The sequence below is a fragment of the Phoca vitulina genome, unplaced genomic scaffold, assembly GCF_004348235.1.
Source record: "Phoca vitulina isolate PV1807 unplaced genomic scaffold, GSC_HSeal_1.0 scaffold4, whole genome shotgun sequence".
NCBI lineage: Eukaryota > Metazoa > Chordata > Mammalia > Carnivora > Phocidae > Phoca > Phoca vitulina.
Window position 1 is genome coordinate 63878325 of NW_022589707.1, and position 14494 is coordinate 63892818.

The following is a 14494-nucleotide window of genomic DNA, read 5'->3' on the forward strand; positions in this document are numbered from 1 at the left end:
GCTTACCGACTGAGCCACCCCGGCAACCCCCCCTTTTTTTTTTTTTTTAAGATTTTATTTATTTATTTATTTGAGAGAGAGAGAGAAAGAGAGGGAGAGCATAAGCAGGGGAACGGCAGACAGAGGGAGAAGCAGACTCCCTGCTGAGTAGGGAGCCTGATGCGGGACTCGATCCCAGGACTCTGGGATCATGACCTGAGCTGAAGGCAGACACTTAACAGACTAAGCCACCCAGGTGTCCTAAATTCTCCCAGCCTTAACAGTAATTCTTTTCAGTTAGATGAATTTGCTTATTTCAGATAGATACTCCAAGCCTTTGCCTTCCTCCTGAGTACTAAGCTTGCATTTTCAAATACCTACTGAACAGTTTAGTCACTCTCTTTTTGTCTATAAGGCAGTTTAGAGAATGCAGAGACAGTGTATCTACCCTCAAGGAATTTCCAGGCAATTAGAGAAGAGATGTATATAAATAAGGGTGAAAGTAGATAAAAGAAGTCCCATAAAAGAAGCAAAAAACATGCTACATGTAGTGGAACTATAGAAGAGGTAGATTTTAAACTGTTGCAGAGAAATAACAGAATTTAACCTAAACAAAATGAGATAGGGAGAAAAGGACATCTCAGGAACAGCAAAGAACATGAGCAAAAAGTCAAATGAAGGGGCACCTGGGTGGCTCAGTCTGTTAAGCGTCTGCCTTCGGCTCAGGTCGTGATCCCAGGGTCCTGGGATCGAGCCCCGCATCGGGCTCCCTGCTCCGTGGGAGGCCTGCTTCTCTCTCTCCCACTCCCCCTGCTTGTGTTCCCTCTCTTGTTGTCCCTCTCTCGCTGTCTCTCTGTCTCTCTCTGTGTGTCAAATAAATAAAAATAAAAAGATTAAAAAAAAAAAAAAAGTCAAATGAATCGGAAACGGTAGCATACAAGTGGCAGGTTCAGGGTATAAGGGTATATAGAGGGGAAGAAAGGAAAGTTGATGGCAAATCAGATAACTTCTAAAGATGTATTATTTTCCCCTCAAATGTACCATATCTGAAAGCAAATTTCCTATCCCCTTTCCCCCCTCCCACCCATTTATTTACAAACAGTGAATTACTTTTCCACCATTGCTTCAGATTGCAGCCTTATATAAGTCTTTGGCTCTGATGAAATGGTGGACTCAACTATGTCCGACACATGCTTTGTACTCTCCTGGGTTCTTGCTTTGCTTAGTCCTTTCCCCCCTACCTAAAATATTTTTACCTCTCTTCATCTCTTTGGTTCCTTCCTACTTAAAATCCACTTCAAATTGTTCTATCAATTCAGGGAGTCATAGACTAAAGTCCTATCTTTTCTGACATTTTTAAAAGCATTAGTTATATACTATTTTGACTTGACAAATATATAGCGCCTATTATGTTGATTGCTATCCTAAACTGTTACTTAAATTTTACAGCATAATGTAACTTATCCCATGTTTTTGTTTTACCTCTCTTATTACATTGTAAGCCTTTATTAGAGCAGAAACCATGTATCTTATGGTTTAAATATTTAATATTTAAATTTTAATATTTAAGATTTATTAATGTATCTTATGGTCTTATGTATCTTATGGTTTAAATGTTTAATATTTAATATTTAAGTATTTAAATATTGCAGTGTGGGAGACACAAAAATCTTTGGATATGTAGCTCTCCAACACAGCAGCTACATATCCAATTCTATCTTTGGGCCTATTTTGCAAATCACAATCAGGCCTAAGTGAAAGCATTATGAAGTTTCTGATTCTGAACCTATTTTTGACTAAAAATTTTATCTCCCTAATTCATAATTTTTGTACTTTGCGTGGGGGGAGTTCTTTGTCATCTGCTCTATCTTGTATTTGAAGTTATATTTCCTCCCACTTGATGAGAAACAGAAACAGTTGAACTGAATCAGAAGAATTCATAAGAAATCCCTAGGCACTGAAAACATTTATGTCAATGTCTTACTAAAAAAAAAAAAAATCTTAGATTTCTTTGAGATAATCATCTAAAATTTGAATTTCTAAAACATTTCGTATGACTTTTTTGGGTAAGTTTTATCTTTTTTTTTATAGGTATGGAAAAGTTGAGGCCACTCGCATTTTGTTAGAAAAAGGAAAGTGCAATCCAAATCTTTTAAATGGACAGCTTAGTTCTCCTCTTCATTTTGCTGCTGGAGGAGGACATGCTGAAATAGTACAGATTCTCCTAAACCATCCAGAAGTTGACAGAGTAAGTTATTTTCCAGGTTTTTTTTTTTTTTAATGTTCAAGCAATGAATAACAAGTAATGACATTAAAATGTTCAATTGTATACTTGAGAAGTCAACTAAAAAATAAATTTTACCATCTATATAGTATGAGTAATATTTATGTATAAATTTGCTTTTATAATTGTTTTTATTGTGATAAAATGTACCTCACATAAAATTTACCATTTTAACCATTTTTAGATGTACAGTTCAGTGGCATTAAATACATTCACATTGTTGTGCAATCATCACTATCATCCATCTCCTGCATATACATAAAATTTAACCTCTTTTTGTGTTATACTGTATTTCCTCAAAAAAAATCCTTAAGAAGGAAAAGGATTTTCTATGCATTTTTCCAGAATTTGTATTAATAAATATTTTTAAAGGGGGAAATAATCATTTAAATAATTTTAAACAAAACCTTTGTTGGATCTTATAATCAGAACTTTTAAAAAATAATCACATTTATTAGTGCTTTCAGTCTTTCATCTTTATCAAGTAATGTTTAAGTATAGTATATGCTAAGTATGGTTAATATTTAAATACTTGACAAAAGTCTATTTTTTATGAAATTTTGATTGAATGACATTTTCACTTATAATGCCATATATTTGTAATGCTTTTTTTCTTCATATTTTTTTCCAAAATTTCTAGCACATAACAGATCAACAAGGAAGATCCCCTTTAAATATTTGTGAAGAAAACAAACAAAATAACTGGGAAGAAGCTGCAAAGCTATTGAAGGAAGCCATTAACAAACCAGTAAGAATTACCTTCAGGAATAAAACTAACCCAACTATTTAAATTGATAAGTAATTTGAGTATTTGTGGCAAGAGGAATGGATGGATGGTTTCTTTACTGCTTTTAGAAAACCTCATGGTTAGATCTCTTAAGTATTAAATTTGTTATCATCCCTAACATTCAGACATTTATTCTTGCATACCAAAATAAAAATTGCATAAGTAAATAAATCCTTAAAACATTTAATATTAACCTAATTTCTAGTATAATTGTAATACTTGATACTGAAATAATAAGCAGTAACATTAAGATAGAGAAGAATTAATAATTAGAAAAAACTCAGTTCACCTAAAAGTTACAGTGACAAGAAAACTGTCATCAATTTAAAAACTGTATGAAAACTTGCAAATCAGATAAAAGGATTTATACCAGACAAAGTATTAAAACTTGATATCAACAGATATAATCTCTGAGCTTTTCCACACATTTCCATCAATTAGGCAATAAGTATTTATGGAGTATTTCTGTGAATTTAACACCTTGAAATGCTGAAAGTGACAGGTGATAAAGAATAAATATGTGATCTCTGCCTTTAAGGAATATTAACATATACACTCACCACACACTCAACAGATTTTGTCAAAATACTATTCCATGAGCACAAGACAAAGTTAAGGAAAGCAGTACAGGCACCCTTATATTATACTTGATTACAATTTGTTTTCTAATTGTATAGAACACATTATTATTCCTGGCATAATTTTTATATTCTAAATGAACAAGATAAGAGGAATTAGTACTTCCATCCAAAATGAACTGAGCTGGAAGTTGTTTGGGCAATAAAATGTATTGAGAGTACATTGAAAAATGACAATGAGATATTACCTCACACCAGACAGAATGGCTAGTTTCAAAAAGGTAAAAAATAACAAGTGCTGGAGAAAGTGGAGCCCTTGCTATTGGTGGGAATGTAGATTGGTGCAACCACTGTGGAAAACAGTATGGAGGTTCCCCCAAAAATTAAAAATAGAGGTACCATACGATCTGGTAATTCCACTACTGGGTATTTACACAAAGAAAATGAAAACACTAATTTGAAAAGATACATGCAATTGCTCCTCAGCCTTTTGGCTAAGATCAAGTGTGAAAAGATACGTGCATTTCTATGTTTATTGCAATATTATTTACAGTAGCCAAGATATGGAAGCAACCTAAGTGTACATCAATAGATGAACGGATAAAGAAGAGGTGGTATATATAGACAATGGAATATTACTCAGCCATAAAAAAAGAATGAAATCTTGTTATTTGCAACAACATGGATGGACCTAGAGGGTATTTATTATGCTAAGTGAAATAAGTCAGACAGAAAGACAAATGCCATATGATTTCACTTGTATGTGGAATCTAAAAAACCAAACACAAAAAAAACCAGACTCCTAAATATAGAGAACAAAGTGTTGATTGCTAGAGAGGAGGGATGGGTGAGGGATGGGCAAAATAGGTGACAGGGATTTTTAATAAAACATATTGAGAATATTACTACTTTCTGAGATGTTCTGAACAAGAGGAAAGAAACTGGCTCAGGGTCCATTGTTCCATAACTTTCACAGGCAGTCTTCCATCACAGATTCCTCTTAGGAAAAATTATTTCTAGTACACATTTCTACAGTATTATTTGTGGCCCACTAGACTCATGAGATACCTGACTAACACTAGACTCGGTAACCAAGTCTCTTATGTCCCATATGATACCTACTTAGTTCAGTAACAGCTTTAAAACATCTCCCAGAAGAATTTGAAGTTGAGTATTTCTTAAGAGCCATTTGCCTTATATTTGACCTGAAACATCCAGAGGAAAACATTGGAAAACATAATGGAAATAAAAATTTTTTTAAACCGTGCCAACAGATACTCGAAGCAGTTTTCTGTTATTTTCCATGTTTGAAATCTATAATAAGACATATGAAGTTGAAATTGAAGCATTTTGTTAGGCTGGGATATATAACTTCTAACCAGGTTGCATAATTTATTATTGTTCTTCGTCCTAGTATGAAAAGGTTCGAATATACAGAATGGATGGATCATACCGTTCTGTTGAACTGAAGCATGGAAATAATACCACTGTGCAGCAGATAATGGAAGGAATGCGTCTCTCTCAAGAAACACAGCAATACTTCACTATTTGGATCTGTTCAGAAAACCTCAGTAAGAAAATTGTTACTCTGTTGTGTAAACCTATTCCTTTGTGAGAGTGGATTGGTAAACTTAAGTATAGCATCAGTTTCTTAATGACTTTAAATTTTGAAGTGCTACAATGATCTTCTCTTTTATATAAATTACTAGTGTTCCAACTGTTGAAACAGGTAAGCCTTTGGGACCCCTCATCCCCCCTTCATTCAAAGCATTTTTTAAGTATTTGAAAACGTTTCTTCTCTGGCAATGGAATTTGATTTGAATGCCACTAAATGTAGTGCTCATCCAACTTGCCTTTATTGTCAGTGCTCATTTCACCCGAAATAATGTAAATGTTCCTTTTTCTTTGTATTAGTTTTCCATCAAATTCTTTTTTTAAGACCAACCCGATGCCACTATAGATTTATCTTTCAAGCAAAGTATTGCAAATACATTGAAGTTATTGTGATTGGTTATTTAATGTTCAATTGTATTTTTTTTAAAACACCAGATCCTACTGATTGGATCATAATTAAATAGACTGTAATGGAATTAAAGATCTTATATACATTTGATATGTTTTATTTGTTTTAGGAATTCTCATAATTCTTATACTCTTAAAAACAAAAGCTCTTAACCTAAAATTGGGTTGTGATATAATTGGTTATAAAGTCAGTGACTTAAATTTAGACATTTAAGTTGTGTGTATTCAGCACTTAAGTACAGATAGTTCAATACAAATTTTCTATGTGTTGATGTAACTTATTTTTACATTATTATTTATAAAAGGAAAGATGTTTTTCAGGCCTTCAACTCAAGCCTTATCATAAACCCTTGCAACATGTTCGTGACTGGCCAGAAATACTTGCTGAATTGACTAATTTGGATCCCCAAAGGGAAACACCACAGCTTTTCCTAAGAAGAGATGTGAGACTTCCTTTGGAAGTTGAAAAAAAGGTTTGCTTGGAAATCTTATTTATAGTCATTTAAATGCACAGAATCTATTGAATTCCTGTGGTAGGCACTAGAAACAGAAATTGTTCTCTTCCTATATGAGGAGGTTTTACTTTTGTTTTTCTTTTAATCCTCACATCCCTAGGGTAAATGGTAGAGTTTGAGTTAGTCTACTTACAAAGCCCCTAGTTGTTTTTTTTTTATTTCCACCTCCATTGTTTTAGAAACAAAAGAAATAGAGAGTCTATCCTAAAGAGAATTAACAACCAGATGGAAGACAGATTATACCAAAAAGAATTTTAGAATAGTTAGGAAGTATACTATTAAAGATAAACTTAATAAAGGGCTAATCAGTGTGTAAATTTCAAAGGAGCAAAGAGATAGGTTGGTGTGGGAGGAGAACAAAATACATTCTGAGTGGAGAAGATTATATTTGCAAAAGGGACATAAAAAGTTATTCTCAATAGTTAGTAAGTTTCCAAATCAAGCAGAGAATTATATAGATAGTAAAAAATGCGGATAGAATTTACATTTGATAAAAAGATTTGTTCCAGACAAGTACATTTGAATTTGAATTACTGTAGATTTTAGAGGAGAGGTGGGATAATGCTATCTGAAGGATGAATGGACAACAAAGAAACTTAAGGTGGATATTACAAGTTAAACTAGTGTGATAGTCTAAAAATTTTTTAAAATTGAAAAAAAAAAAGTTCCAAGGGCTCATAACTTTGGCAAAGAAAAAACATACAATGTATTTCCTGATTCTTATCCAAGGAAATATTAAACAAAGTTAAGGAAATTTTAGTATATAAAAGGTTCATTGACCATGTACAAACTTGGTAACTGTTTTATACCTGATCATTCATATTGTCCCTCTTATATTATCAAACCAAAGATAGATATGATCCTTTCAGTGACATATACTGGGAGTTACATAAAAATTTGTATGAAATTTACCAAAAACAAAGATTTAGATTATTCATAAAAAAATGTTAGAATTTCATAAATAGAACAGAGGAAGGGGCGCCTTGGGTGGCTCAGTCAGTTAAGCAGCTGCCTTCAGCTCAGGTCATGATCTCAGGGTCCTGGGATGGAGCCCGCACCCTTCCACCTCCCCACCCCCGTCAGGCTCCCTGCTCAGTGGGGAGTCTGTTTCTTCCTCTGCCCCTCCCCCCCCACTTGTGCTCGTGCTCTCTAATAAATAAATCTTAAAAAAAAAAAAAAAGAAAAAAACACAGTTGATCATCTCAATTGACACAGAAAATGCATTTGACAAAATCCAATACCCTTTCATGATAAAACTCTTACAATTAGGAATAGATGGGAACTTCCTCAACATTTACGGTAAGTGGCATTTATGAAAAACTCACAGCTAACATCATACTCAATGAAATGTTGAGAGCTTTCCTCCTAAGATCAGGAACAAGACAAGGAGGCAAGCTTTCAGCACTGCTATTTAACATAGTAGTGAAGTTCTAACCGGAGCAATTAAATTAAAAAAAATACATAATAATGTCTAATATGTGATCCATATTCAGATTTTCCCCAATTGTTTAAAAATCTTATATAGCTCCCATATGTAGGATCTAGTCAAGGTTCATACTTTGTATTTGATTGTTATCTCTTTAGTCTCTTTTAATCTAGAATAATCCTCTCATCTTTTTTCCCCATGAAATTCTCTTTCAGTTTTTTTTCATATTATATAGAGCATTATAAGATTATTTTAGTTAGACAAAATTAACTTTTACCATAAGGATTTGAGATCACTTTGAATTATATTTGGAAATACTTTTTTAAGATTTTATTTATTTATTTGAGAGAGTGCAAGCAAGAGAGAGAGCACATGCTGGGTGGAGGGGCAGGGGGAGAGAGAGAAGCAGACTCCCCGCTGAGCAGGGAGCCCAACTCCGGGCTCCATCCCAGAACCCCAGGATCACGACCTGAGCTGAAAGCAGACACTTAACTGATTGAGCCACCCAGGCGCCCTGGAACTACTTTAAGTATTCATTCAGAAACTCTGTAACTGTTTCCAGTTGGAGCAGAAGTATATTCTGTAGGCTAGCTTTTCAATCTTTGTTAATCTTATTGGATAAAATGAAACTTTATAAAGAGTTTGAAACTTAGAAAAAAAATCTTCTGCTCTCCTTTAGTGTTATTTCAAAGTGCCAAGTTTTTTTAGCCAAATAAAATTTTAAAAAAAGTTTTTAAATAAGGTTTTTTAAAACTACGTGTGCCCTTCTAGGAATTAACTTGCTTCCTTTTTATCTTCCTTGAGGTTCACTACTATATTGTGTGAAACATGTAGAATAATGTTTGAGGCATATAAATATAATTTAGGTAAAATTGTGCTAGAAGTTATCCATATCTATAAACCAATGATAATCTCTTATTAGACTATAAATCAGAGATAAACAAACTATAGCCTATGCTATATTTGACCTGCTGTTTATTTTTATATACCCCACAAGCTGTTAATGGTTGAAAAAAATCAAAAGGATAATATCTCATGTCGTGAAAATTTTATGAAATTTAAATTTGAGTATCCGTATATAAAAAGTGTTATTAGAACACAGCCACACCCGTGTCTTACTAGATTGTCTGTGGCTGCTTTTGTGCTACAGTAGCTGAGTTGGGTAATTGTAAGAAAGACTTTGTGACTCATAAAGCTTAAAATATTATTATCTGGCCCTGAACAGGAAAAATTTGTCAACCTCTGCTCTAAATCAATAGCAGCTCATTTATATATAGGATATGTAGCTTTTGCTTTTCCATATTAGAAAGTGATAAGTTGTATTTTTGTAACAGGAAATTATAGCCCAATAACCAAATTATACTTTTTCTTTTAAGATTGAAGACCCACTAGCTATTCTTATTCTCTTTGATGAAGCCAGATATAATTTATTGAAGGGCTTTTATACAGCTCCTGATGCTAAACTGATAACATTGGCAAGTCTACTGTTGCAAATAGTTTATGGAAATTATGAGAGTAAGAAACACAAGCAAGGTTTCCTAAAGTAAGTATTTAATACAACATGTGGTCTTGTGCTGTGCTTGAGATTCTGTTTAACTGAGAAAGTTTAAAAATGTTATTAAGAAATATTTATACTTTGGTTTGGAACTAAAGGATACAAGGCATGGAATAAGGAAAAAAACAAAACAATAGTAAAGCATTCTTAAAGTTATACTCTCTCCAAAGTTATTTTTCTTATATTTGACTATGGTTTGATATATCTTATTTTTTTTAAAGATTTTATTTTTTTAAGTAATCTCTACACCCAACGTGGGGCTCAAACCCACAACCCTAAGATCAAGAGTTGTATGCTCTACTGACTGAACAAGCCAGGCACCCCTTGATATACCTTATATTTTTTTCTTCTTTATCTCTCTTTATTACATTAAGTAAATTCATTAAAACCTGACTCGGTAAGTAGATGCATTTAAGATCTACCACAAAAACTAGCTATATGTTCAGTCTTTGAGAGAAAACACTGAGGTTTTAAACACTGAAGCTTTATCATGGTTTTCAATTTTCAAAAATATTTTGTGGCTGTTGAAAGAAGAAACATTTCTCTTAAATGAGAATGTTGGGATTGTGGCCTTTTGCTTAAAATTTTGAGAGTTCTCTAATATTGTACAATATAGATTTTTCAGCTCAAAAATCCTGTTACTTAAAGCAATTTGTTTCTGGATGATTTATGTACTTACTGCTAAAAATGATTTATTTAAAGCATGTTGGCATATTTGCTTACAGTGAAGAAAACCTAAAATCCATTGTACCTGTTACCAAACTAAAAAGTAAGGCACCTCACTGGACAAATCGAATACTTCATGAATACAAGGTAAGCTGTTTAATAGAAATAAAAAGACACTTTATATCCTAGTTGAAATTCTGTAAATTAAATTGTTTGAAATTGTTTAATATGTTTTAAATATAGGTACATTAAATTTACAGTCCTGAAATTAAAAATGGATTTTCTAGTTCACATGAAACTGGAAGTAACATGATATTTTTATTTTTAATAATATGGAATCTTTTACTGAATACCTTCTGTATGCTGGATACTGTGGTAAGGACTAGAGATTAAACACACACACACACACAACACACACACACACACACATGAAATTATACACTATCCCTGTCCAAGGAGCACTTAAAATCTAATAGAATAGACAAACAGTATTTTTAGATTATGATATTTCTTTCCTTTTTTAAATATTAACATCTCAAAAGAAAACTTGTTCTTGGGATAATGTCACAATTTTATTCTTCTTTGGGGGCAGCCATGATTTTAGAAACTGCTTAGTTGACCTATTTGGATTATCAAAGGTATGTTCTCTTTTCACATCTCTTTTATTTTACTTTATTTGTTTTTAGAATCTTAGTACAAGTGAGGGTGTCAGTAAAGAAATGCATCACCTTCAGCGCATGTTCTTACAGAATTGTTGGGAAATTCCTACATATGGAGCAGCTTTTTTCACAGGACAGATATTTACAAAGGCAAGCCCCAGCAATCATAAAGTCATCCCTGTGTATGTAGGAGTGAATATAAAAGGACTTCATCTCCTCAACATGGAAACTAAGGTAGATTTTCAGCTTTTCAGCTATTTTTGACCAGTTACATTTTATAATGTCTAAAAAAAAATGGTACCAGCCTATATGAAAAATCTAGAAATGACAAATATATAAGACTATTCATTGCAATTTCATTTGTAATAGCAAAGGATGAGGGATGAAAAGTAAATGATTGTCAGTAAGGGTTAATTATATTATTAACATATACTAATTATATAATTATATTAATTATAGTACATTTCTATGTTGAAATACTGTGCAGCCATATAAAAGAATGAAGAATGTATAGAATGATTTCCAAGATATATTTAGTGAAAAAGCATAGTGGTGAACCATATGTAATAGATTACTATTTGTGTAGAAATGGGGGGAAGTGAAGACTATATTTACATAAATACATATTGCTTGTGTATGAGTAAAAATTCATAAAGCCTTTAGAGAAGGCAACCAGGTAACTGGGAACAAGAGTAGAAGGGAGACTTTTTACTATGTACCATTTTACAACTTAAAAATTTTTTTAACCGTGATAATATTACCTATTCAAAAAATTCAATTAAGTTTAAATGAAAAAAATACAGATTTGGGCGCCTGGGTGGCTCAGTTGGTTAAGCGACTGCCTTCGGCTCAGGTCATGATCCTGGAGTCCCTGGATCGAGTCCCACATCGGGCTCCCTGCTCGGCAGGGAGTCTGCTTCTCCCTCTGACCCTCCCCCCTCTCATGTGCTGTCTCTCTCATTCTCTCTCTCTCAAATAAATAAATAAAATCTTTAAAAAAAAAAAATACAGATTAAAAAAAGAAAAATATAATATCTGATACAAGGGATTCACTTTGAAAATCAGAATTAGTTGTAAGAGCCTTTTGGGGAACAGGCAAGATGAAGTGTGGAAGGGACTATTCTTAGATCACTTCAGAGCTTTTCCATCAGAGGCTTGTTACTCTTTTATACTCCTTTTTCTAATCAGAGTCATTATAATATAAAATTTGGGATTATCAATTATTTTCAGCATATTTAACACATTTATCAGGATTAACAGCTTTCTAGTTTATAATAGGAAGCTAAGAAAAATCATTAATTTTGTTCATTCAGATTTGTCTATGAATAGATCAGTTGAGGTAATAACTAAGCTTATATGTTAGAAAAGGCATTTTAGATTAGGAAATTTTATCATAAGCCTAATTTTTATTTTCATCATTTTCATAAGCTTTTATTGTGTAATCACATAACTTCTGAAAGTAGTTCAGTCATTTTGTGATAACTCCAGACACAGCTATTTTCCCATGCTCTTGGATATGCCTGTGAATGGAGACAGAGAATATATAGGGACATAGAGCTGAATAGGGACTGACTTGAGGAGTTTATCTGGAACTTGATTTTTTTGAAGTCTCTGATATCAGCTTGCTTTTGGGTCATTTGCTTATTATCATTTTCTATTTAAGCTACTTTACTCACACAAAATAGGCTGCTTCTTATTAGTTCGTAATCATTTTTCTATTTCTTTTGTACTAAGTTTGTTAAAGGAAATTGAAGGAGAAATTCCCCTTACCATTTCAAGAAATTTTTCCTCTGCTATTTCAGAGCATTTTATACAACATTTACAGATCCTTTATTGAACTAAATGGTGACGCTGTGGGTATGACACCAAGCCTCTTCTGTAAGCTATAGTGTATGTTTGACTTTTGGTAGCATCCCAAGTTTAGGCAACAATAAAACGTGTTATTTAGTTCCCATATGATGGGTCAGCATTATCTTAAAACATTTCACATTATGAATAATATTCTGGTCCAGGAGTAAGTGAGATTGCAGTAGCAGGCAGAGGATGATAACAATATTATTAGTTAACAGTATGCTTTTTTAGGATAAGATGTTTGATTTCTAGAAATATAAATAAAAATACTGTCTTTGGTTATAAGAAGGGATTAAACCAAAGGGTAACAATGTTTTCTGTCCATCTAACTATTACCTTGTGCTCTGTAAACCACTGAAAAATTTACAGCACCTATGAAAGCTCTAAGTTGATTATATTTTCTAATCATCAAAGGTGGGAGCAGTCAGCTTGTCTTCCGTTGTCTTACAGTCATCAAGATATGCTAGGGGTGAATTTGACAAGCTTAGTTTAAGAGAATAAACATCTTCATTTGCAAAAATACCTTCATTTACATTTAAAACTCTACTTGGGATATAATAGCTTCAGAGATTAAATCTATGAAAAGCCATAGATAGAATACAGCTGTGTTTTTTGTATCAGTTACTTCTATCATCTATATCTTGTTTCTCTTTGAAATAATGAGAGATTGCCATTGGAAAGTATAGCCCAGCCAATTTCATATGCTCATCAGAGATTTCTCTGTCCTACTTACATAAAATGTAGACACTGTTGAATGTATAATACACTGTGTTGTAGATCAGTGTTTTACTATAGTGAATGTATTGCTGTTTCATCACTGAACTGTACTTGTTAATGTATCTTTAACCATAATAGTACTACTGCCATACCCAGGCAACAGATTACCCTTTGCTGATACCAATTTATGTTGGCCATATAATTGAGAACTTGTACCACAATTTTATTTTTTCTTCCGTAAATTAAACTGTTTTGAGGCCATACTAATGAACATTTTCTGCATCTTGATTAAACAGATTTCAAACAACTGATCCAAAAGATAGACAGTTTAAGGTATTATATCTTGACTCAGTGTTTCAGTGTGTACCTTGGTAAATAGCTATTTTAGCATACCCTATCTATAAAGCTGTATTTTACAGTATAAATGTGGATGACTAATTTTAAAGAAGATATTATTAGTTTCCCATTATACATAATGTACACTCGTGAAAATTAATTATACTGTTTTATTTAAGAACCTCACTTTAAAAATGCCCTAAACCATATCTTTTTCATATAACTTCAATTGCTTATAATCAATATGTTAAGAACTGCTAGTGATAGAATACAGATGTTCTTAGACATGTATTTTAAAGGATGCACAAATACTTTCTTTGTACATGTGTATATAAAGAATATATTTTTAGGGCAAAAAATGAAAGTTACTGCTAGGAGAGACTTATTTTAAAATAAAAAGATACATTGAATGCCTATTTAAATATAGCTTTTCATTAGGAAAATATAGGAATAGGTTATTCTAATATTTGTTTTAAATAATTTGATGAATTTATGAAGGGTACGTTATTTTAAAAATTATCCTTATTTTTACAATAGCTGTATCACTGTACTTATTTTCAGTGAGATGGAATTGCCTAAGTCAACATGTTACCTCATTACATAAATTTCAGATCTGAAAGTACCATGTGAATATTCAAAAGGTACTGAATAAAGTAAAAGGGAATGTTTTTAATATGCAGAAAGTAAAAACCTGTACATTTAATTTTCTTGAAAGTCACTGAGAGAATGGGCATCTTTTTTTCTCAGCTTTATTGAAACATAAGTGACATATAACATTGAGTATGCTTAAGATATACAATGGGTTGATTTGGTATACTTATATATTGCAAAATGATTATTACCATAGCATTAGCTAACACCTCCATCATGTTACATAATTACCATCTTTTTTGTGATGAGAACATTTAAGATCTACTCTTTCAGTAACTTGAAGTATATATTATAGTATTGTTAACTATAGTCACAATGCTGTACATTAGATTCCCCAGAACTTACTCATCTTATACCTGCAAGTTTGTACTCTATGGCCAACATCTCCTCATTTCACCCATCCCGCAGCCCTTGGTAGCCACCATTCTGTTTCTGTGTCTGTGACTTCAGCTTCTTTAGACTCCGAAT

At 32.6% G+C, this 14494-nt stretch overlaps 2 protein-coding genes across 7 annotated transcripts in view; one reads left to right on the plus strand and one right to left on the minus strand.

The window, feature by feature from the left end:
• ANKIB1 (ankyrin repeat and IBR domain containing 1) overlaps positions 1 to 14494 on the minus strand; it is a 232895-nt gene that overhangs the window by 163573 nt on the left and 54828 nt on the right. The gene's annotated exons all lie outside the window — the stretch shown is intronic.
• The window catches only part of KRIT1 (KRIT1 ankyrin repeat containing), a 34616-nt gene that overhangs the window by 18480 nt on the left and 1642 nt on the right, over positions 1 to 14494 (plus strand). For all 6 annotated transcript variants that reach the window (XM_032402179.1, XM_032402181.1, XM_032402183.1 and 3 more), the window contains 7 exons: positions 2071 to 2227; positions 2904 to 3011; positions 5043 to 5199; positions 5972 to 6123; positions 8968 to 9134; positions 9872 to 9959; positions 10499 to 10705. In XM_032402179.1, the coding sequence (XP_032258070.1) occupies positions 2071 to 2227; positions 2904 to 3011; positions 5043 to 5199; positions 5972 to 6123; positions 8968 to 9134; positions 9872 to 9959; positions 10499 to 10705 (1036 nt within the window). The remainder of the gene's footprint in view (positions 1 to 2070; positions 2228 to 2903; positions 3012 to 5042; positions 5200 to 5971; positions 6124 to 8967; positions 9135 to 9871; positions 9960 to 10498; positions 10706 to 14494) is intronic.